This window comes from Brachycentrus maculatus, unplaced genomic scaffold (genome assembly GCF_059751285.1).
Source record: "Brachycentrus maculatus isolate JH-2025_06_01 unplaced genomic scaffold, ASM5975128v1 h1tg000258l, whole genome shotgun sequence".
NCBI lineage: Eukaryota > Metazoa > Arthropoda > Insecta > Trichoptera > Brachycentridae > Brachycentrus > Brachycentrus maculatus.
Genome location: NW_028281009.1, coordinates 1,329,176 through 1,355,000, shown reverse-complemented (window position 1 = coordinate 1,355,000; position 25,825 = coordinate 1,329,176). Strand labels below are relative to the sequence as shown.

General features: G+C 31.1%; 2 protein-coding genes across 3 annotated transcripts; one reads left to right on the top strand and one right to left on the bottom strand.

The window, feature by feature from the left end:
* The first annotated feature begins 5,296 nt into the window (after positions 1–5,296).
* LOC148305971 (carotenoid isomerooxygenase-like) lies at positions 5,297–15,973 on the top strand. Of its 2 annotated transcripts, XM_088265886.1 has the most exons (14): positions 5,297–5,380; positions 6,534–6,645; positions 7,394–7,505; positions 8,014–8,160; positions 10,107–10,217; positions 10,806–10,903; positions 10,991–11,071; positions 11,595–11,675; positions 12,193–12,317; positions 12,452–12,628; positions 12,935–13,109; positions 13,455–13,516; positions 14,787–14,885; positions 15,571–15,973. In XM_088265886.1, the coding sequence occupies exons 1-14, from the start codon at positions 5,372–5,374 to the stop codon at positions 15,772–15,774; spliced, it is 1,593 nt and encodes a 530-aa protein (XP_088122012.1). In that variant the 5' UTR covers positions 5,297–5,371; the 3' UTR covers positions 15,775–15,973. The 2 variants fall into 2 exon arrangements, with proteins under 2 accessions (XP_088122012.1, XP_088122013.1); XM_088265887.1 differs by lacking the exon at positions 14,787–14,885 and having other exon boundaries at positions 5,330–5,380; positions 15,571–15,915.
* A 5,018-nt stretch (positions 15,974–20,991) lies between these two features.
* Positions 20,992–25,745, bottom strand: Pgant7 (N-acetylgalactosaminyltransferase 7). Its single transcript, XM_088265884.1, has 3 exons — positions 25,486–25,745; positions 23,618–23,949; positions 20,992–23,314 (listed from the first exon to the last, which is right to left on the bottom strand). The coding sequence occupies exons 1-3, from the start codon at positions 25,649–25,651 to the stop codon at positions 22,076–22,078; spliced, it is 1,737 nt and encodes a 578-aa protein (XP_088122010.1). The 5' UTR covers positions 25,652–25,745; the 3' UTR covers positions 20,992–22,075.
* Between the last annotated feature and the right edge of the window lie 80 nt (positions 25,746–25,825).

Sequence of the window (25,825 nt, the reverse complement as noted above, 5' to 3'; positions counted from 1 at the left end):
TATATATATATATATATATATATATATATATATATATATATATATATATATATATATATATATATATATATATATATATATATATATATATATATATATATATATATATATATATATATATATATATATATATATATATATATATATATATATATATATATATATATATATATATATATATATATATATATATATATATATATATATATATATATATATATATATATATATATATATATATATATATATATATATATATATATATATATATATATATATATATATATATATATATATATATATCTAACTAATCGGAAGGCATGTATGACTAGATGTATGGATGTGAAGGAGGCGAAGAGTGTACGTCAGGACAGAATAGTGTGACGTTCCATCCTTTGTAAAAAAATATAAAAGTTATAATTAATATTTTAAGAAAAAATGGCTGTTTTGGAGATATTTTTATACTTGCATAAGCATTAGTCATATTAATTATTTTAGCTTTTTTGTAACCTAACAACAATAAACAATTAAACAATCGATTGTTTTACTAAATAAACTACTTTTATATTATAATATATTATCGGTAATAAAAAATATTTAGAAGTATTATTTCATTGACAATAAACTCTAAGATAAACTCCAATAAACTCTAGTAAAATAATACTTGTGTCATGAACTAGATACATATTTAGTAAAACCACAATATGGATTTAATTTCATAAACATAACAATGTACCGTATATTGTTATGTTGGTAACGAAGATTATATGAGCGTGACAATTATACAAATATATATATATATATATATATATATATATATATATATATATATATATATATATATATATATATATATATATATATATATATATATATATATATATATATATATATATATATATATATATATATATATATATATATATATATATATATATATATATATATATATATATATATATATATATATATATATATATATATATATATATATATATATATATATATATATATATATATATATATATATATATATATATATATATATATATATATATATATATATATATATATATATTATTGAGTACCTACCTTACAAAAATAATAAGTGTAAATCAATTTTGTTAATTGGTATAAAATTGTATTCGTAAGTTAATTTTGCTACATTAATTTGTTAATCATTACACTTTTGTATTCATTAATGAAATTACAAACCAAAGAATACCCATTTCTCCAAAAAACTTAATTATTTATTAAAAAATACTTTTTAACCGACAGAAATCCACATAACTGATAGTTTGACCTTATAATGAAAAGACCATAAAAGATAGATTTAACATATTCTTGACACCTTATCCATTTAAAATCAAAAATTTCCAGTAAATTACCATTGCTCTATACTCAAAGTGCTTAAAATCCATATAAACGCAATTCAATTCGTTAGGTTTAGCGAAATTAGAGACGACAATAGTGTAGAATTCAGAATGACTATGTCCAATATTTTCTGTACTTTTTATATGCTTTTGTTCATTAAAAACCTCATTTTGAAATTGGATTTAGTAAAATAGAGAAAATTGAGCGTACAGATCAAAGGTTCCATATTGTTGAAAATCAGTCTTTAAACACCATTTAGGAATTCTGTCAATAAAGAGATATGTGAAGTATTACGATACAACAATGCCATTAGAGGCTATTGGCTTATCCTTCTCTATTCATTACATGCAGAAACGTATTTTCCCACCCTCTCTTTCATTTCCTATCGAGCGTCCGGAGTATAAATAAAGAGCCGCTAGAAATCACCGCAAAATATCACTTTCCAAGTGAGCTATTTTCCGATCTAATATTTTAATTTGATTAAAGCACACGGAAGATATATGAACCAGGATCGGGTAAGGAATTATGAGAAAGAGGAGGAGGATAAAAAAAATCGAAGGAATATAAGAGATAGTTAGAATTTCAAGGATAGATGTTTCATATATTTTTAAAAGTTTGTCAAAAGAAGTGTACTTTTTACATAGAGAAGTCATTAATTCCAGAACCTGCACAGTAAGGAAATTAAAGAAGGTTGTAGAATGGCGCGGAATGGATTGTGTTCTCTGTGAAAGGTATATATGGTACATAATAATGTTCTTAATAAAACGTTTTGGTGCATCGGGAAATGCATGTGAAAAATAATACAAAGTAGAGAGATATTGTAGGTTTATGCGCTTATTGAAAAGCCATTTTATTCAGTGCGGGTCATTCTTATACCTTCGAAAATATATTTCTCTCATGTTTTACTCCTTCTGGGGGGAGCCACCTGTCCGGGGTAAGGGGCGAGCGTACATTGCCAAGGTCGAGGGGGGTTCCCCGGAGACCGATCCAAGGTGACACGTCACGTGACCGCCACAGCGTCACGTTCACGTAAAAGGCAATAACTTCAAAAATTATATTTTTGAATTTATTGCCTCTTACAGGCTTCTCTGCGGTTGGGAGACATAATAAGGAAGGCCGAAGAAATTTTTGTCAAACCAAATACAACAGGAGTCAAGAGAACGGCGAATAATTTTACATATTATTTTTTTACAGCGACCTTAGAAAATATCTAGCGTAAAATGATATCAATCTACTTTATTTCAGCTGTAGGTATATGATCGTTAAAGGATTCTACATAAAAAGGCAGTAACTATTGTCATTCGCTACAATATAAATTATATTATAAATATAGATATTATACTATGTACATGTAAGGAAATTTCTGACTTTACTTACTTTGGTATTCTATTAAAGTACCTACACCTACTTTTCTTTAAAAACTCATCTTAAAACTGTTGGGTACCAAATAAAAATTAAGAGACATCGTCCTGAAATTAAACAAATTTAATTGTGCGGGGTTGTGGTCCCGTGGTTAGTGTCGCGGACTCTTAAGTCAGAGTTTCTCGGTTCAAACCCTCTCTACCACAATTTGACACCTACTTCTAATAATGAGCCGCTAAGGCTCACAGAAATAGTATGAAATTGAAATATTTGTGTAAATAATGAAAAACACAAATATTTCTCTTTTTAAAAAAAATGGTTGATTCAATCATAAATATACCATTTACTACCCATTTAAACTTACCGGATGGTAAAATAAACCCGAAAAATTATGAAATTTTTTGCGTATTTCGTAGAAAGCAGTAATTATTTTCTGAAGAGGAAATTTAAAAAAAGGTCTGAATAAAAGTTTATTCCTTTTACCCAAGTAAGCCGATGTAGTAGTCCCGAGTGGGAAAACTTTTCCAGCTAGTACGTGCTTCAGTTGTATTCATAGTTAGAACTTTGCAAAGGGGATACATTCGAACGTATCGAATGTAAGGGTTTCCTGAAAAGGTCATTTGTTATTTGAACTCTAAGCATAATAATAAATCCGGATTATGTAGAAGCTTCTAGATTTTTCTATGGAGTTCAAGGCAGGTTGTATAGTTCGACGACAATTAACAATTATAAAAAATAAAAACGAAGCGGAAAAGTTAAATTTTTAAGGTTGATGCAGTCTTTCAACAAAAACAAAAAATGTTAATTTTCATGCCACAATGCAAAAAGCTGATTTAAAATATTATCTTGATGTCGTAGGCATTTTTTTCTGTGTAAATGTGTCCTCGTATTAAAGCGTCGATTTATTTTATTAATAATTTAATGGTAGTTTTAATATACCGGGTTTGTTACAAATTTAGTAATTTAATAAAAATTTGCCCGGAAAATCACAATTTTCACGAAGAAACGAAAAAAAATTTTTCAAGAAGCGTTGCTTCTCATCGAAACCTATTAAGAAAAGCCTTCGTTTTTCAGCATATTTAAAAGATATATTAACTTAAGATTTCAGTCCAAATTGAAGGAAACGTATAAAAATATAATGTTATCGATCTAGTCGGATATTAAACTCAGGATCTTTTACATGCCAGTAGAACGTGCTAATCAATTCACTACAGAATCGGAGATTCAAATAAAATAATACCGGGTATGAAAAAATACACGAGGCTAAAGTATTAGAAAGGTTTATTGAAGCCTTAAAATGTGAAACATTCTCGTAGCTTTAATATGTTTTCTTTTTACTGCATTCCTTACTTAAAGGGTTGAATAACCCATGATCTGAAAAAGCTAACAGCTTTTACTATTACGTAACATGTAGGCTAGGAGCATAATACCTCAAATGTGACGATTTATGTTAAAAAAATCGTTTATTATTCGTGCTGCAAACTCAGTACTGTACATATATTACCAAAATCAAAATATTTGATAAAAATAAACCTACTATGTGAAATTTCTTCCAAATACAAGAGGAGGCCAAATTACACTTTCGTATGCAGTCTTGATAAATAAGCGGTTAGCTTCGAAACCGGTAGACATTATAATTAAGTTGTGATAAAATATTTATAGTGATTTTAAAACAAAGTAACATTTTAATTATACAAATATTTGGATTTGGATTTGGAGGTTTGTTTTTCTATACTTTTTTTCATTTTGTGTAATAAATTGGAGACTTAACAAAACTATTTGGGCTGATGTGAAATACGAAAATATGGAGAGAGAAAAAAAAACTAAATATTTTTAAATTGAAGATGATTTTTATTAAGAATGGAATATAGAAGCCTGGAAAATTTCAGCTACAAGAAACTCGATTTTTTTAACTGCTTACACTTGACCAATTTTACACTTGACCAATCAACCATATTTTGTGAGTGCGCAAAAATTTGGACACAAAGTATTGTATCTCAACAAAGGCCGAGAAAGTAAGTCATTTATTAAAAATATAGAAGTCTGGGATTTTCGGTTTTTAAGACATATTAAAGCGATTACTTTAAACACGCTATGATTGAATATTAATGTTGATTTTTGTAACTTCCAAGTGAAAGAGACCATTTATTTCTAGATTAGATTATTTCTAGACTAGATTTATTTCTAGATAAAAAAATATTAAATTAGAATAATATAGAAAAAAAATAATTTTGCAGGTGATAAAAAACAACGTTTATTATTTATGTACGTATATTTACGTAAATTCAGGAAAAAAACTAATAGAAAATCGTGTGGTTGAAGCAAATTCGGTACTTGTACCTACACCAATCAGTTTCCAGTCGGCAAGAAAGTAATAAAGCTAATCCTCACCACTGAAAACTACCCCACAATTCCGGGGCACCGTATAAAAAATACACAACTTTCCCGGTAGAATTCTTGACATTCAATCTGTTATTCTACTAGCAGCCTTCAAATTATGCTTTCCTGTGCAAATATCACTCCTCTCGTATATAAAAGTGGAAAATCGGTTTTCCGAGTTAGTTCCTGATATTTTCGCATACGGGACGGATGTGTTAACCTTGAAAAGCATTGTGTACTTGGGCACCTGTTAAACATGACCACGGTAATACAATTCCAGTTAATTAAAGTTTAGTGATTTCCTCCTGAGACCTATAAATTTAGATTAAATGGAAATGTGATGAAAATATATTGGTGCGCGTCGTGTCTGGATTTGGCTCACTTGCTAATGTAATGGGCCTCCCCAGAGGTTCCCGATTCGTTATATTACTGCGTCACAAAACGCTGGTTTGTTTTTAAAAAAAGATAATCAAATCAAAGAATACCCTACATATTTTAAATAACTCATTAAACTTATGTGGCATTCGTGTGTCTGCCTCCGTAGTGTAATGGTCAGCACTCTTGGCTATCGTTTTAGAGGTCCCGGGTTCGATTCCCAGAGGGGGGTCAAATAAATACCAGTGATTTTTTTACTTTCAAATTAATTCAATACAACACTGCGTTTATGTGATGCAGTGCCCTATGCACCATCAGGGTGGGAATAAGGGTTTAAAGAACAAGTATGTGAGTGTTTTTTTTTCTTGAGTGGGAACTTCCCAAACATGATAAAATATTTTAAATAACGTCCTGTTTTATTATTCATTATTAGCTTGGTTCCTAAATCATAATGGTTGAGATAGTAAACATATTTGAACTAACCAACAAACCACCACGTCGCTTCCCCGCAAGGGTAAGCAGAGAAAATAGAAAGTCACGCCAATCTGTCTTTGATTCTGTAACAACATTTAATTATGTAACGAAATTATATTATCGTGTAACTAATAACAATTCATGTGTGTAGAATTTATCCCTTTATACCCGCCTTATTTATTTACATATTTCAATATAAATATTACGGATTTTCTATTAATATATATTTTTGTCCGCCTCCGTAGTGTAATGGTCAGCACGCTCGTCTACCGTTCTGGAGGTCCCGGGTTCGATTCCCAAGGGGGGTAAAATAAATATAAGTGATTTTTTTTCACTGTAATATTTATTCAATATTACCATGGACTGGTACCTGAAGCGGAGGGCTGATCACCTTTCCTTCATGTGTAAACGATCAAGATAACACTGCGTTTATATGACACAGTGCCCTATGCACCATGGGGTGCGGATAAGGGTTTTATTATTATTATTATTATATATTTTTTATAATTGTTTTTAAACGTGTAAGTATTCACAAAGGTTGACTAATTTTGTGTATGATTTATGTACAGAATAACAACGTGGATGCTTCATCCCCAAAATTGTATCCTAACACAGACGGTTCTGTGTGGCTCCGCTCGTGTGAGGAAGAGATCATAAAACCTCAGCAGGGAAGACAATCAGGTGATATCTAAATAAATGGATAAAACTGTAAAAAGTCAACGGCGACCCGATCCTAATAGAACAATTCCCACATATCGCTCACTCCTTTCAAGAACGTCATAAATCAAAAAACTTGATTTTCCAGGAGAACGTTTTTAAAGTTCAAAAATAAAACACAATGTATCAAAAATAAATATCAAGCCACTTATCGAACTTTTTACTGTGCAACAGATCTTTTAATGTAAAACCTGGATGTTTTTTCTTCATTTGAAAAATATTTAGAATTTAAAAAATAATAATTAAACAATATGTTTTCTTCAAAATGCAAAAACAACATTTTCTGCCCTGTAGCGGGTAAATATTAAGTTAAAAATATGCCTCTTTTGCTGGGATATAGTACATTTTCTGGACATTCCGAAAACATGCACAACTTAAAATTGACGATTTTTTATTTATGACGTTCTTGAAAGGAGTGAGCGATATATTTTTTCCTAGGAAACTACACTGTTTTTCTAGTAAAATTAGTTGGTTTCGGCACCCGGGCATGTCACCTCTTCAAAATCTGATCGGGGTATCACAAGAATTTGAGTAGTGTGGTTGTCAAACATGGGTAGAATTAGTAAATGTTACAAGTTTGTAAAGTAATCACTTAAACCGGCCCATCGTAAGCCCCGTAAATGCCCAGACTTCCATATTCTTCTTCATGTCTGTTGAGATATTAAAAAAGAATATGAGCACTATTAATTATTTATTTATTATGAAAATTTAGGTAAGATCCCACTATGGCTGCAAGGGTCACTGCTGAGGAATGGTCCCGGTTCTCTGAAGGTGGGAGATATGGAATTTAAACATTTATTCGATAGCTCCGCCCTCCTTCATAGGTGAGTTTTCGTGATTTCAATAATAAAAAAATACACAACTATTTGACACACCTAGTGAAATATTTGGTATTCTCCGTTGCTTTTTATGAAGTGAAAACATGACATTTGGAAAAAAGCATAATATGCTGAATGTTGACTGGATGTGTTTGAAATCTGGTACAGGAAGAGGCATTCTAGTCATTATTTGGACAGCAAGGCGCACAATATCTCCATACTTTAGGAACTATCGGCAAACAAAATAATATAGTAAAACGCTGTTTTGTAGCATAAAACGAATATGCAGTTTTGCAGCATAGATGTCTGTTTCGTGACCATATTTCGGACCAGAAATGCTGAATAGGAAGGCATTGAAACTGAGCAAGACGGTTAAGAAAAAAATCACACTGTCTAAGAGATAGAACCGCGACAAGGCATTTTGGCGCCTGGGACACATTTTTAAATCACCCTCCCCTGTGGGTGGCTATGTCACGTGTGCATATTATTATTCATTATTTTTTAATTGTTCCAGATTTGCCATAGACAACGGTCAGGTGACCTACCAATGCCGTTTTCTACGCTCCAGGGTCTGGCAACGCAACAGAAGTGCACACAGAATAGTCGTCACCGAGTTTGGCACGAAGGCCGTGCCCGATCCGTGCCATTCCATATTTGACAGGTCAATCTAATAACAAATAAAATAGTGCGGTAATCTTACTGCTAAATTATTTTAGGCGCCATTTCTGAAAAATAAAATATCAAACGAAATTAGTTACATTGTTGACCGTTCTATATATAAATTTGTTATGCTGTAGTCTTATGTAAATAGGTACTGCTACGAAAAAAGGAAAAGCACCGCATTAAATAAATTAACGTCCTTTACTAATTATGTATTTAAATAAAATAGTGAGATAATCTTACTGCAAAATAATTTTAGGAGCCATTTATGAAAAACAAATATCAAACGAAATTACTTACATTGTTGACCGTTCTACATATAAGTTTTTTTATGCCGTAAAGTCTGATGAAAGTAGGTACTACTACGAAAAAAGGAAAAATACCGCATTGAACAAATTAATGTCCTTTACTAATTATTGTGTATTTAAATAAAATAGTGCGATAATCTTACTGCAAAATTATTTTAGGCGCCATTTATGAAAAACAAAAAATCAAACGTAATTTAGTTACATTGTTGACCGTTATACATTTAAGTTTGTTATGCTGTAAGTCATGAAAGTAGGTACTACTACGAAAAAAAGGGATAATGTCCTTAAAAATGTTTGTGATTTGAATAAATTTAAAAAAGTCATTTTCATGGTAAGCATCAAATTCAATGTGAGATCTACGCCCGGCACCTTTTGTACGAACATAAAAGGTGTGCATATTGCAGTACAACCAGGAGTATAATTTTTAATATCCTCCAACAGTCCTCATTTTTTCCCTATGTATGTTTTTTTACAGAAATAGCTTGAGGCCATACTTGCAAGAATAAAATTCATTTACCTTTTGGCAATGCATAGAGCCGGATGTCAGCTCATGCAGATTTTTTAAAAATACATTGTTTTTTTTTAACTCCTTTCCTTTCAATAACACTTTTCTTTTCAAAACCATATTATTTCGAAGAAAAACTTATTTTTTCAATTGGAAAACGGCGTTTTAAGAAAAAAAAAACAATTATATAAAATGTTACTAGGTCTTAATGAGCATTTCAGGTACTTATTTTTTTTTAAATACCGGGAGATGTCGGTAAATGAATTGTCTGTGGACGTAGTTTAGCTAAAAGTATTTGTAATTCTGATTGTATAACCATTATATTACTTAGTTTTCTAATTGATTTCTAACATAGTTGGATATGTATTATAATCCGTTAATTCTCTTTCTTGCCTCTATCCGGATTCAAGTGGTGCATAGGTCACCGAATTACAGTGACGTGGTGTTAACTCTATCGTTGATTTTATGCAGGCAGGGTCAGTCTTGCACTACAGATTTTTGTATCAAAAAGTGGAATTTATTTTTAAAAATAAATATTGTAATAAATAAAATTTATTTATTTTATTAGAATTACATTACCATGTAGCAGTATTTCCCATATGGGAAAGACAAAGAGGGAAAAAAAGGAGGTAGGAAATGCAGAATAACAACAATGGTTGGGGCACTCGGATCGCATACCCATACTCGAAAGCTCATGAAAGTTACAGTGAAGGTGTATGATGAGCCTTTAAAGAATAAAATATTAATGTTCAGCAAAAAGGGATGAATTGATATAAAAAAGAACACTGTTTTTTGCAAAGACATCACGCCGACATATGATCTCATTTCCAAAAATTTAAAAATGACATAATATTATTCCATAATATTGCACATATTTACGTTTGTATGAATTATTACAGGGTGTACGAATGTTAATATGAATTATTACAGGGTTCATGAATTAAAACGTTCATATGAATTAGTACAGGGTTTATGAATTATAACGTTAATATCAATTTTTACAGGGTTTATAAATTATAACGTTAATACGAATTATTACAGGGTTGATGCATTATAACATTAATATGAATTATTACAGGGTTTATGAATTATGACAGGGTTTATGAATTATAATGTTACTATGAATTGTTCTAGGGTTTCAGCAATGTTTAAACCTGGAGAAGGATTGTCCGATAATGCCATGATATCTGTTTATCCCTTTGGAGATGAGTTTTATACTTTCACAGAGAGTCCTGTCATACATAGGTAAAACAAATTTATATTTCTGCATAAAATTTAATTTCATGAAGTACATTATTTAATAGATTTATATTATCCACTGACACTTCGTGATGGAATTGCATTTTTAATTTATTATTAGATTAAAACCAATATTTTTAGCTTTTCCACTTTTTTATTTGACCAGCGACCGGGTTTCGTCGTTACCGACATCATCAGACTGGACATTATTTAAATTATTTATTTATGTTAATTGTAAATTAAATTATTTATTTAACTAAATTATTTATTTATGTTAATTGTAATTATATACCTCTCTATTTTAGATATCTATAATAGATATATTTAAGGTCTATTTTAGAAATGAAGACATTTAAGTTTCTATTATAAAAATCTAATCCAAAAAAAATTATAAAATAAAATAACAACAGTGTAGTTATTTCCACATGAATTTTATTTGACCAGCAACTGGGTTTTGTCATAATCGACATCATCAGATTAGGGGTTACGATGTCGTTTACGACGTGTACATGATATCATCACTGAGACGCAAGAACTTTACGTTATTACGTTATTTAATTATTATCAAATGCACAAAGGTTTTTTTTGCTGTAGAATAAATCCGGAAACTTTGGAAACCACGGGAAGGCTAAATGTGGCAGAACACATTTCGATAATCAACCACACATCTCATCCTCACATCTTACCCAATGGTAATAAATAATAGAAATTATTAATATGAACAAAAATGTGTTTTAAAATCCAGTAAGGTTTTTATAATATTTTTTCAATCTTTCCAGGTGATGTCTACAACCTGGGAATGGCCGTCTCAAAAAAGGGACCAGTTTATACAGTCGTCCATTTTCCAAATGTAAAAAATGGTATGTCAAGGGTATAAGAAGTCAATGGTTACTTGTATCTTAAAACTTACGTAATAACATATATCGCTCACTCCTTTCAACAACGTCATATATAAAAAAACTTGATTTTTCAGATCATTTTTAAAGTTTAAGAATATAATGAAATGTACTCAAAATAAATATTAAGCCACTTATTGAACTTTTTACTGTGCAACAGATCGTTTTAGGTTAAACCTGAATGTTTTTTCTCCATTTGAAAAAATTTTGTGTATTTAAAAAAATAATTTAACAATACCTTTTCTTCAAAATGCAAAAACAACACTTTCTCCCTGTAGCGGGTAAATATTAAGTTAAAAATATGCTGTTTTTGCTGGGATAAAGTACATTTTCTGGGCATTCCGAAAACAAGCACCACTGAAAATTGACAATTTTTGATAAATGACGTTGTTGAAAGGAGTGAGCGATATGTTGTGTCTGGTTTGAGATACTTAAAATACTCGTAAATTAACTAAAATTATTTTAATTTTCTGTTATTTCTTTCTAGGGAACATGTTTGATTGTGCCCGCAAAGTCGCCAGTATCCCCATCAGATGGCCTCTTCATCCAGGATACATGCACACCTTTGGTATAGATTGTCATTAACTTCCTCTAGCTCTCGTCTGCACCGAATGGTAAATATGGCACTGAATCGCATCAATGCAGTGTTATCTTGACCGTTAATTTCTTAAGAAAAGGCGATCATTAAAGTAGCATTAAATAAAAATTAGAGTGAAAAGTTACTTATATAAATTTTAACCCCCTGGGATTCAAACCCAGGACCTCCAGCTTAGAACCCAAACGCACTAACAACTACACTATGGAGGCAGATTATTTTAGAAAAAATTAAATATTTGAATTTATGTTGATGCTTACTTTTTATCATTACTTTTTTTTTATCCCCCTCTGTGTAATTAATAATGAAGATAAAATTTTGTTGATACGAATCAGTGTCCTATGCAACATTGGGTGCAGAAAAAGATTAGATGGTGAATTTATTAAATCATTGATTTATTGGATATAAACAATTATTAAAAGCTACATATGTACATCATAACTTACAAGTAATATAAATTCAGTGTTATATATATTAAACTAAATTGCAGGTATAACAGATAACTATTTTATAGTTGTTGAACAACCGCTGGCTGTATCTCTTTGCAAGTTTGTGAAGACACAACTGTCTAATGACCCCTGCATCGGCTGCCTGAAATGGTATCCTAAGTACAAGGTTTGTTCATTGTGTCATGGACCATCAATTCCAATTAAGTTTACAAAATAATATACCCTTACTACAAAGATTTCCTAAACATTTTATAAAAACACGAAAGATTTATAAGGTTGTCAAATTCTTTTTTATTCCAGACATTATTTCATGTAATTAAGAGGTCGGATGGTCAAATATATAAAACATTTCAAGCGGAGGCATTCTTTTACTTACACATTATAAATCAATTTGAAAAAGATGGTCAAGTTGTCATCGATATCTGCTCGTACAAAGATGCTTCAATGCTCCAATGCATGTATGTGGAAAGCATGAAGGTAAATGTGCTCTTACTCCGGCTATTGAAAAATATTGTGTCAACGCAATGCAGTACCTTATGTAAAAATGGGTACATAAAGGAATTAAAAGTAGAATTAATCTAATCACTGAAGCATAAAATAAGAAGATTTCAAAAATAAAATGCTTTATTCCCAGGCTATCTTCTCTGCGAATATAATTGAGAATTCATTGATCAATTACGCTAATATAAATATTTGAAAGTTATGATTACGCATAAGCGTGTCAGCGCTTATGATTAGATATTTATGTGTAAATATAGTTTCATTATTATTATATGTATTCAGACAATGCAGACAAACCCGGAGTATGCCCGAATGTTCCGGGGTCGCCCAATGCGATATGTTCTTCCCTTGGGAGATGATAATGTTGCTAGAGAAAAAGGCCTTAAAACAGTCATCCCAGAACAACTTTGTACGTTGGGATGTGAAACACCTCGAATTAACTACGACCGATATTTGGGTAAGTGTGAGTTGCATGATTTCAACATTGATAAATAATTTATTAAATTGAAAGATGGTAACTGAATCTTTCTCAGAAAAAACACATATAACCTGTTGGCATGTTTGCCATAATATTAACAACTAATAATTAATGCTTTTACCACTATTGGTATTAGCTGTAAGACATTTTACTTTTACTGTACTTTGACACAAAGATTATTTTAATTGGTAAATCTATACATCATTGCAAATGTACTAAAGCAATTGACTTTTTAGTCAATTGCTTTAGTACATATTTGTGATGTTTTAAGTTAGTATCATTTGGATTGAAATATTGAAATAAAGATAATTGTTTTATTTATAGGTCGTCCATATCGGTATTTCTATGCTATCAGCTCTGATGTGGATGCAGAAATTCCTGGAGCGGTAAATATACACTTTTTTACATTTTGTTAAAACATTTATGCTTATAAAATTTAATTCAAATACAGGCGGACCTCATCTTTCGCACATTCGACATTAATAATGCAAAAAATATATTAAAAGTGTTACGTACATACTGAATTATAGCATATGGAACACAATAAACAATATTGGAGACGCATGGGCTGAAATAAAGAGTCAACAATGAAAGAAACTATGCCAAATGATGGGTGATTTCATACATTCTGATCACACTTGAAATAGTTCACCTAATGAACGAAGTAAACCTGGATGTTAACAGTGAAGATGTTAATGATATGATTGAATCTCATTCTGAACCCTTGACTAATGAATTTCTAATGGACCGAAAAAAGAATGAAAGTGATATACAAATTACAAGTGAGGAAGAGGAACCTGAAGAAATCATCAAAACCTTAACAATAAAAAGTGTGAATGAAGTTTTTTTTTTAATATTATGGAAGAATGTGATCCCAATGGAGAATGCATATCTCAAGTGCATAAGGAGATCCATAATAGTACTTAATGTTACAGAACTCTCTATGAAGAAAAGAAAAAAATAGTAAAATACAAATAACTCTCGATAAGTTTTTTAAGAAAATATAATTCTTATTCAATATATATTTAGTTAGTTAGTTACTTTTGATAAAAACAAATTTTAAAGTACCGTAGAACGGGGCTACTTGAACTTTGATGTGTTACTTGAGCTCAGTACAAAAAAATTATTTAGATTGTGGTATCAATCGAAGTATTGTTACAATAAGTGTCACTTGTCAGGGAAACAATGAATCATGTCGATACGTTCATTATTGTAGACCAAATACAGATTTAAATTTTTTTCTGTACCGTCTCAAGTAACACATCAAAGTTCAAGTAGCCCCGTTCTAAGGTACAATTTTTGGGATTTTTTTTTTACATTCCTCTGCTTTTGAACATTTAACTTTCGCACACCTTTTCAGGAACCAATCATGTGCGAAAATCAAGGTCCGCCTGTACTGATATCAGTTGTGATTTTTTTTAATGAATTTCATCACAATTTTAATTAAAACAGGTAACAGTTGGACTAAATTATATATAAAAGTGGATTTTAAATCAATATTGATTACTTAAATTCTATCATACAATGTCAAAGGCTCATTTGAGATAATATGACCAAATCAAAAACATTTTTTTTTATTTATTAATACTGGTTTCAAATATTTAAGACAAAAACCTTTGTACAAAGTAAGAAATAGTTTTTGTTTTGAAATTATAGCTGATTAAAGTGGATACTATAAACAAGACAAAGGCGACATGGCAAGAAGAAAATTGCTATCCAAGTGAACCCATATTTGTTCCCAGCCCAGGATCAAAGGTTAATTATTTATTCAAATAACCCGCAGTCTGCTTTTGTTGAAAACCTTAAAATATATTTTTGCTTTTTCTTCTTAATGAGTTCAAGGATAATTCTTTTTTACGGTAGTCACTGCTATGGACACATATTATTATATTTATTTTATTTTTTAAATACCTAATCATTAAAACAACACACTGGAACATTTTTGATTAAAACATATTTTATAGAGGGGCACTTTATCTTTCCCACCATATATAATTCCTCGAGTTTTACATTAGTTTTAAATGCATCACTATCTATTTTATAAAGAGTTTGGTTAGGGTATAGCTGTCCGCCTCCATAATGTAACGATCGATTCCCAGGAGGGGTTCAAATAAATGTAAGTGATTTAGAGAGCTGATTACCTTTCCTTCATGTGTTAACGATCAAGATAACACTGTGTTTATGATGCATTGGCTATGCACCACCAAGTGCAGATAGAATTATATGACATTTCCTTAATGAGACGGACGAATTTGACTACCTTAAGAGTTATAACTGTGAAGATCACACACATTGATTTTGTAGTGTTAGTTAATGTTTAGTTTCATTGACAACAACATTTTTGTTATTGTTTATGGGGTACCAATGAATAGGCCTACATAGAAAGACTATCCTCAGTAAGAAATATCTCTTGAAATTAACTATCAATAATTTATTTTAGGAAGAAGACGATGGTGTAATAATTGCGGCGATAGTATGGGGTAAAGAGCGAGATCATGAGGTGGGGCTTTTGGTCCTGGATGCCAAAAATCTTCAGGAATTAGGAAGGGCAGTTTTTGATACTCCTTCTCCAGCGCCTAAATGTCTCCATGGGTGGTTCCATCCTTCCAAATCTTCAGATACCGACATTTCAAATAAAACATAATTTACAAATGTGTAGTATTTAAATATCCAAATAAAGTTTGTATCGAATAACCGGTTTCAGTGTCAATAAAAGTGCCAATAATTGCTTCACTTGTAAAGGATTATTATCCTTCATATGTTGATAGTGTAATAATATTTTTTTAAAGAGAACGTAAGTGTTAAAATTCTTAATTATATGTAACAAAAAAAAATTAAAAAAAGTTTTTTTACATACTTGTATATCCATCCCATAAGAAGCATTAAGTCTTAATGCTTTTTTTTTTAAGTTAATTATTTTACATGTAAAATAAATACTTATTTAATTTATTAAACACTATTAGCAATATGTATTTGCGTTTTTCTTTTTAAATTTCATTGATTTCTCTCTCATTTTTAAAAATTTATTTTTAATTTTACTGACATTTTTTAACTCCACAATTTAGGTCTATCTTATGTATCATTATAAAAATAATTACAAAACTAAAAATACCAAAGTTACAAACACATCTGTTTTAATTTTGGGAGAGCCTTGGCATCACCCTAGTAGGTGACCAGGCTTCCATGGATATTATATCAATATGAATACAAAACATTCCCATTCTCCAACCAAAGGAAACATGGCAACAATTAAAAAAAACTGAATAACCCTTAATACCTTGTTTGTAAAACAAATACATACATATATGCAATATTTTTACTTAATAATACCAACATATCAGTTAACAAGTGTTTATTTTAATATAAAAAAATTAAATGGTATTTACAAAATTTACAAAGAATAAATTTATATTACAACATTTTGAGTGTGTCCAAATACTTGTTCACAAAATCTGGATTATCTCCAATTACAGGAGTTATTTTCATATTATTTTTTGACATCTCATCAAAGATGTGTTCAAATACTTGTTCACAAAATCTGGATTATCTCCAATTACAGGAGTTATTTTCATATTATTTTTTGACATCTCATCAAAGATGTGTCCAAATACTTGTTCACAAAATCTGGATTATCTCCAATTACAGGAGTTATTTTCATATTATATTAGAACTTCCAAAAATTTGAGTAGTGTGGTTGTCAATAATGGGTAGAATTGGTGAATGTTACACGTGTGTAAAGTGATCACTTAAGGTTTAAACCAGCCTATGACGGTCGTCAGCCCCGTAAATGCCCAGACTTCCATATTCTTCTTCATCTTTGATGAGATGTCAAAAAATAATATAAATTTATATTGTTAAAATTAGACATAAATTTATTATAATCATAATTTAAAGTGAAGATCTCTAAAACATATATATTTTCAAGGTCCAAGGAACCCAAGAGAAGTAGTATATTATATATTTTATTTATAAGCGCTTGTAGTTTTTGCAAAACTTAAAAATTGAATTTTACATTTTACAACCACAGTTTATATTTTTTTTAAATGTTGTTTATTTCATTTATTTTAGTTTTTTCTGTATTTTTCCTTATATTACAACTCTAATTTTAGACTATGGAAAGTCAAGTAAGTTAACAATACAGAAATATTGTGATCAATATATTTTATCAGACGAAAGTCTTGATTAAATCTACATTGAAAAAAAATGGTCGGGTACACAGATCCTTGTATATCCAATCTAAAACAATTAACTTTAGATGTATAAATTTAAAAATACTGATTTTACTTGTCTATCTGTGAGTCTAAAAATAAGGATGCAATATTATTGTATATACATTGATACCCTGGTGCACACACTAATAACAAACAATAAATTTAACACAATAGGGACAAAAACAGTGCAAATTGAAAGAAAAAAAAACAGATTACTTATCTAAGCAATAATTACTAAAAATAAAATAATGTGTTTCAAACAAACAGCTGTGAAATTTACAAAAATGTAAAAAAAGAAACCGATGCTGTGATTACTATTTCTGCATGCTAAAGCATCGACAAATACAGAAACTATTATTTTTTAACAAAGTCAAATACAACATAAATATAACACAAGAATTTGATATGTGTATTGTTATTTATTAACAAATGCATTAACTTATTGCAGTTCCAAGACATTTACGAAAGCGAATATATTTAGTCACTTCAACTTCTATAACATTTTGAGTGTGTCCAAATACTTGTTCACACATTGGATTATCTTCCATTATATAATAAAAAATAATATACACTTCTTCTTGTCATAAGTATTGTATATTAACTTAATACACTAGCTAAAAAACAACCTCCTTTCCAACAGAGTGGTTTCAGATAGGAATAATTTGTCGAGCTTACTTTCGATTACACTGTGGTTAAACAATTATAAAGCCTGACAAAATATAGAGCACATACCAGCAAAGGCATCTGCCTACGGTAAAGTTACGTAATTGTTTTTTTTAATTTTTATATCAAAGTTCATAAATATTACGAGTGTAATAATATATAATCATTGCTGATTTTACAATACAAACTACCTCAGGAAAAGCCTCACTACAAGACTACAAAAAATGTTAACATCTTTCATATTTCCTTTTTAACTATTGTATTACAGTTTGAAAATAACTTTAATATGAATCATGAATATTGACAATATGAATTCATCATATCATGGGTAAAAATAACTGTTCCGCACCCGAATTCCAACGTCCTCTGATATCCGGTCAGGTGCATTATTCATCAAGTCTAACCCACCAACACCAACATCAAATTGGAGAAAATTTTTGACCATTACCGTGGTTGATGCCCGAATTAAAAATTTCAACAACCAATTTTTATGGCCAAGACCCAGACTGAGTAACAGAATTTCGTTTTTGAAAATAGACTGCAGATGGAAACATGAGGAGTTAATACTGTACATTTAGATATGATATGACATATCCTACAGTAAGTCAAACTTTTCATGAGAAGTTTGACGTGTTTTCAATTTTTGAAGTTTTTTCTTCACATTCTTTTTGTACATTTACAAATTCCAACAATCATTGCTATTTGCGAAACATACTTTTAAAAATTTACTTAATTTAACTTAACAACATTTTAGTAAATTAGATCATTGCAAGCACACATGTTTATGAAGAGTTTGTATCAATGATGTTACATAATCCTGCCAATTACCTCTCCAAGTACGAAATACTTGGGAAAAGGACCGCATACTACGCACTGCTAATTGAGTAGAGTTTATAGATGGTGTCCCGACACAATGACAATTCAAGTGTCTCGGTGGTAAAATAAATATCTAGAGTTTGATCCTTTATGGTTTTCAATAAGAATAGTGGATAACTTCAGTTTTTGAGATAGCTTGTATTGCAGCATCATCCAGCATATATTATACAATTTTTAATACTATTTACATCTATAAAAAAATTCGGAATGTATGTATTACAATTTGAGCACAACAGATAAAACGACATTTTTATTATAAGTACCTTTATTACCGTAATAACTACGATTTTGAGTATAATGACTGACCGGAGCATTTTGTCGTAACGTAACGTCGGAACATCGTTTGCGGCGAGCATGTTACGTTACGGCATCGCTGACTGACCGCGATCAGTGCTCGTTTAGAACACAACTGCTCGCTTGTGGCCTTGTGCTCAGTGTTGCCATATGCCAAACCAAAAAATCTGAATTACAGCTTAGAAATCTGTATATTTGTATATAATTAATAACCCAAAATGTGTATGAATCTTTGCATTCGTCGTTAAAATGTCGGACGACAAAGACGTGATTCTTGGTTCTATGATTTTAATAAATTACAGCTTACTCCAGATGAAAAAAAAAAAGATTCCCCGCAGTTTGGGGAATTTCCCACATATTGGCAACCTTGGTGCTGACCTAAAATTGCATCCGATTTCGGATGGAGCATTCAGAATGAGCGGCAAGCAGCTCGGCTCGCTGTACTAACTGCCTGAATGCTCGCATCGTAACATGTTACGTTACGACGAAATGCTCCAGTCAGTCTCCACCTTAACACATATCTACCTGCTTTAAGATGTCTCAAAACATGGGCGTGCAAAAGGGGGTACACAAAATATTAAGAAGTAATTTTTTTTTCAATTAAACAAGATAGTATGCAATGTTCAAATGATGATTGAATTGGGATTTACTATGTACAATACATAATTTATTTTAGGCAAAACAACTGTCACAAAAAGAAATAAATTCAGTAAAATGAGTCATGTTTTATTAATATATGTTTTTTCTCAGTGACCAATTAACATTTTTATATCCTCTGTCACACGCTCATGCCATTAGGCTTCTTAGTTATAGCAATTGGTGCAGTCTAAAATTAAAACAATTCTCTAATGAATATATCACCCACCACCCATATATACATTTATTTATATATATATATATATATATATATATATATATATATATATATATATATATATATATATATATATATATATATATATATATATATATATATATATATATATATATATATATATATATATATATATATGTATATATATAATAATATAAGTATGTAGATTGTGACAAAAAAAATGTTACGTTATTCCAGAAATAATTTTTTTGGATTCTATTTTTATAATACAAACTTCAACGGCTTTATTTCTAAAATAAACTAATACATACTAATGTAATTATTTTTTAATGCCCATTCAGCCAATTTTCAATTGTTCAATTATGTGACCTTGTAAAATATACTAAATAAAGTTTGAATAATAATAATAAACAATAAAATTTGTTTCCTCACATTTCTGCAGGTGTTTTTCAACTATCAACATAAAATTAATAACATTCGTGTAGACAAGTGCATAATAAAAAGGCACTCGGTAGTATTTACTCCCTCTAGATGTATCTATTGTTAACCTTCGGGAACTACATTTTATTTATATTTGTTTGATATAAAAATTACAAATAGCGTACAACACAACACATATTAAGAGTAGGTACATAGTTACTTATACTAACTACAACCCTCAACTTATCTAAATCTGTAAATGTATATTGGTTAGGTTTGTGAGATAAAATAACTTTGAGGCAAGCACATTATTTTTAAAATATGTCTGTGAATTATAAATATGGAACCCAGATATCCATTATGAAGTCTACAGCTTTATAAAGGGTGGTTTAACTATAACGCAAATTTTACATTTGTATAATTAAGAACCATAACTGCCGAAATTTTGTTTCCAATAAATTAGACACAAAAATGTTTTTCGTTTTTTGATCCATGCTGTCAGATTACTAATATAAAAAAATTATTGAAAGTGTCAATATAATTTATATAATATTTCATCTACTTTTAACTGATATGGGGCAAATATTGCACAAATACTAGACATCATTTTTTTTTAAAAGAGAAATATTTGTGTTTTTATTATTTACACAAATATTTCAAATTTCATACTATTTCAGTGAGCCTAAGCGGCTCATTATTAGAAATAGGTATCAAATTGTGGTAGAGTGGATTCGAACCGAGAAACTCTGACTTAAGAGTCCGCGACACTAACCATGGGACCACAACCCGACTAATGAACGCATCAATAAAAACTAAAATGTTTCTGTCAAGTAGCAAGGCAGACAATGCAAAAAGTTAAACTCTTTAAATTTTGGTCTAACACAAAATAGATGTTAGCGTAATTAAAGCTTTGAATTACTAACCAAATACAGGAAATGAAGGTGACCATCCAATTTTACAAAAGGAAAGGATGCGCCTCGCTAAATGAAACAGACTTAAGTCATAAAGGACAAAAGGAAAACGCACACAACATATAAATTCTGTGCAAATGACTTTTTTTAAAATAGAAATTGCCAAGATGCTGTTGTGAAATGTTGAATTATTTATTGACATATATTTTTTTCAAATTGTTGAAGTTTAAATTAATAATAAGGAATATTATATACCATAGTGTAATTTCATTAAAAATTATGAAACTCATAATAATATTGTTTTAGTTGCACATTAAAAATTTTGAAATTACTTTAAAAGAATTAAACGGTTAATTTTCAGGCACCACGTACCATCAAAATATGATAATAAAATTTATATAGTGTATAAAACATATAAATGCAATTATTCAGTCTGAGAATAGTCAAATAACCATATTTTTTTCAGCAGTGTTTTTGTTCTTTCTGACTCTTTTCTCACTTATTTACATAAATGTTAACATTAGACATCAATACTTACATATTTAAAATTTAAAATGTATAAAAATATTTTTGTATCCACGAGACAAAGGATTTTTTCTCCTGCATGAAATTACCTTAAATTTGATAAGTCATATATATATCTAACTTTATTTTGCATAATTTAAAAACAAATGAATTTGTGACAAAAACACATAAGATCCTTTACCTCCTATGAGTATTGTGGAAGTTTGATATTCACCAACTAGGCTTGGTTTGCTTGATGATCCACTGCTGGTACGTATTGTTGGGGTCACACACGGATAGAGACAGGAGTTTGGTGGTAGGGTGAACGGCCAGGCACTTGGTGTACACCTGATGCGACAGCATCCGAGTCTCACTCGAGTACACCCACGGCCCGTCCACCGTGCCGAGGCGGCAGTACGCAATCTTGATGCCCTGCGAGTCCGCTTCGATGCAGCGCTCTCCCACTCCCAGCTGCCCGGCACTGTTCAAGCGGAACAGTTGGTTACTCCCCATTCCGTGGCACAGTCCCGTCCCCAAATAGGCGGGGGCGGCCCGCCCCATGGTGTCCAAGCACACGCTCGCAGCCACGGATCGCATGGTACCCCAATGCTCGTTCGGCGGCAGTTTGGGAAACTTATCGTACACGTCGTACGCCACATTCTCCATAAACCAAGAGAAACTTTTACAGTTCAGCTTATTCTTGAGAGCGACCTGATCTGTAATATCACCCATGTCCAGGAAACGCGCCATGGGTTCGCGCGTGTAGAAGTACTCTTTATGCTTGTCGTCAAACCAGGTTTCGATCACCCTCTTGTAGTTGATTGTGATAAGAGGACCCTTCTTCTTGTTAGCCAGTTTGCCAAAACTGTACGGCATAAAGCCTCGGTAGACATGGCCGACACGCGAGCACGGAACCCATTCTATGCTTCCTCCGCATTGCCAGATCTTGAAACTCAACTCGAAGTTCTCGCCGCCCCAAACCAGTAGGCCGGGATCGTATGCGCCGATATCTAGGAAGAATTTCCGATTGATGGCAAACAGTCCCCCGGCGTGTGTGGGACTCTTGTAAGGTTCGGAATTGTGTTTTCTACGGCGAGCTTCCTTGTCCGGCAACTCGTTTTCTTTATACAGCATTCCCCATTCAAATATTCCGCGATAGTGAGTTCCTTTTCCATATACAGGACGGTACTCAAAATTGTTATGATCTATTCCGTCAATTGTAGGAACAGTCATGACTGTAGAATCTCGGTAGATGGGGGCCAGGAGTGGAGGAAGCCAGTTAATATTGACTTCACAATGGGCATCTAAGAAGACGATGACTTCCCCTGTTGCTTCTTGGGCACCCTTCGACCGTGTTCTGATTAATCCTTCCCGTTCGCTATTTCTAATAATCCTAACTTTGCCATCCCATTTCTGAATGTAAGAATCCAACTTGGAGGTGAGATCTTCTTTATCAGAAAAGTCATCAACCTGAGAAAAAAATCATTACTCATCATTCGCATTAAAAACGTAAGCTTCTAAAATTCTACCTTTAAATTAAAATATTTACTTTCATTTATTTTTATTTAAATTAAAATACCAACAAACATTATATAAAATAATATGATAAAGACAATATATATGACAAAGTCCAAATATTTTATTGACTTGTGGTTTGGGTATTCAATAGTATGAATATGTTTGTATTTAAACTAGAAAATAATGTCAGAGTAATACTATAATCAAATTTCAGAAACAACAGAACAATCATAAAATTAAAGTAAGAAAACTTACGAGTAAAACTTCATGAAGCATTTCAGGGGGGGAACGGTTAATGACAGAATGCACAGTTCTCATGAGCACTGAGAACCCTTCATTATGGAAAACGATGATGACAGACGTGGACGGCAGTTTTGTAGGGTAATCCCAGTGCTTGCACTCCTCCAGTCTGGTGTCTAGTACTGAGCGGTCCAGCGATATTTCGTTAGAACACACCATGTTCATTCCATACTGGGACTCTGACTCGGCAACATCGTTGGCTTGACTCTCCCGCAGCTTGTGCGCTGTGCCCCCTTCCCCGGGGCCTTCTCGCTTGGGCAGATCCCTCGGTTCGAAATTACCGAGTCCTGTGCGTCAAATTTTATCCATCATTACATATTTTCATCTTTTATAGCATCTTATTCACTTACTAGCATCTTCGATTCCTTATTTATAAATTTGGCGTTAAATTTGTAGAACTCCATTTTAATTTATGCATCAAATGTTAAATCAAACACTGATTTTTTGAGTCTTACTAAGTTATATTTATTGTTAAAAAAAACGCAAAAATCAACTTTGTGACAATTGTTTCGGCCAGTTATGGCATTTTCAAATGAATGCCATTCTTTTGAAAATACCATAACTAGGCGAAACAATTGTCACGAAATTGATTTTGTATTTTTTAACAATAAAAAACAACTTGGTAGACTAAAAAAAAAACAGTGTTAGATTTTACATTTAATACATAAATCTTTGATTCCAATTTTATTTTTCCTTCATGAACATTAGATTATCAATTTAAGATCAAGACAAAATGTTCATGCGCCATAATGAAAGAGTATAAACTTTATAATATGAATCTTCATAAAAATTATGACAATATTTTGAGTGTGTCCAATTTTTTGTTCACAAATGCTGAATTTACTTGACTTATCAAGATATTATTGATATATTAACATAGATGAAGACATCTATTGAAGTGGGAATATGGAATTCTGGGTATTTACAAGGATTACGACCATGGGGAAATGTTTGATTACTTAATAAATAGTTTGATTGTATGGTGCCAATGACCGGTCAGCACTGTAAATATCCAGATGATCTCTTTCATTAGACCTCAATGGATCAATGATGTCTACAAATATTAAGCCCATCAAAAGTTTAATCAGTTACCTCAAAGTTGACCTCAATGGATCAATGATATCTAAAGATATTATGCCCTCAAAGTTACCTCAAAGTGGACCTCAATGTATCAATGATGTCTACATATTTTATGCCCATCAAAAGTTTAATAAGTTACCTCAAAGTTGACCTCAATGTATCAATGATGTCTATAGATATTATGCCCATCAAAAGTTTAATAAGTCACCTCAAAGTTGACCTCAATGGATTAATGATTTCTACAGATATTATGCCCATCAAAAGTTTAAGAAGTTACCTCAAAGTTGAACTCAATGTATCAATGATGTCTATAGATATTATGCCCATCAAAAGTTTAATAAGTTACATTGAACTACCAAATGAAATATAACAGTGATTACTTCGCCTTCGTGCAATTCACAAACAACACTGCATTGATTTGTTGCAATACTCAAGGTACCACCAGGTATGTAGTATAGGTTATAACCCAGTGCCTTATGTATAATTGCATGTGGGTAGAGGAAAGCAGAGGTTTGGGTGTAGTACCGTGAATTTTAGTTCCTGATGAAGTCTAGCAGTCTAGATGTAGAATACCCCTAATTCTTGTTTTCAAACCCAACACTAGGCACAAGTTTCGATGATGAGAAAAAAGTAAATCTGAATGAATAGTTTTTGAGAAATATCACGTAAATTTAAAAAGGGTTAGGAAAGTGTAATTGAGACCTTATTACTATTTACCAAAAAATGCTACGAGCTGCACTTACCATCCACGAGAACGGGAACCTCCTTTGCAGAGAGCTTTTCATAACTTGGTAATGCTGAACCTCCATCACGATTCCACGAAAATAAAGTGTATAAAATAAATAAAATTACAAGACTGGCACATATTATACGTAATAGGCGATCCTTCCTTAAATTAGTAATTCTCATTTTAATATAAATGTATCGACAGAGCGATTTTAAAATAAAAACAGCTGAACGTCAAAAGCCGAACGTCACGTCAACAGTGATAATTTTTAAAAAGATTTATAGCTGCTCCGTGAATTTACTTATTCAAAGAAGTACTTACATTTAATTAATTTATATTATTGTAATGATGGCAAT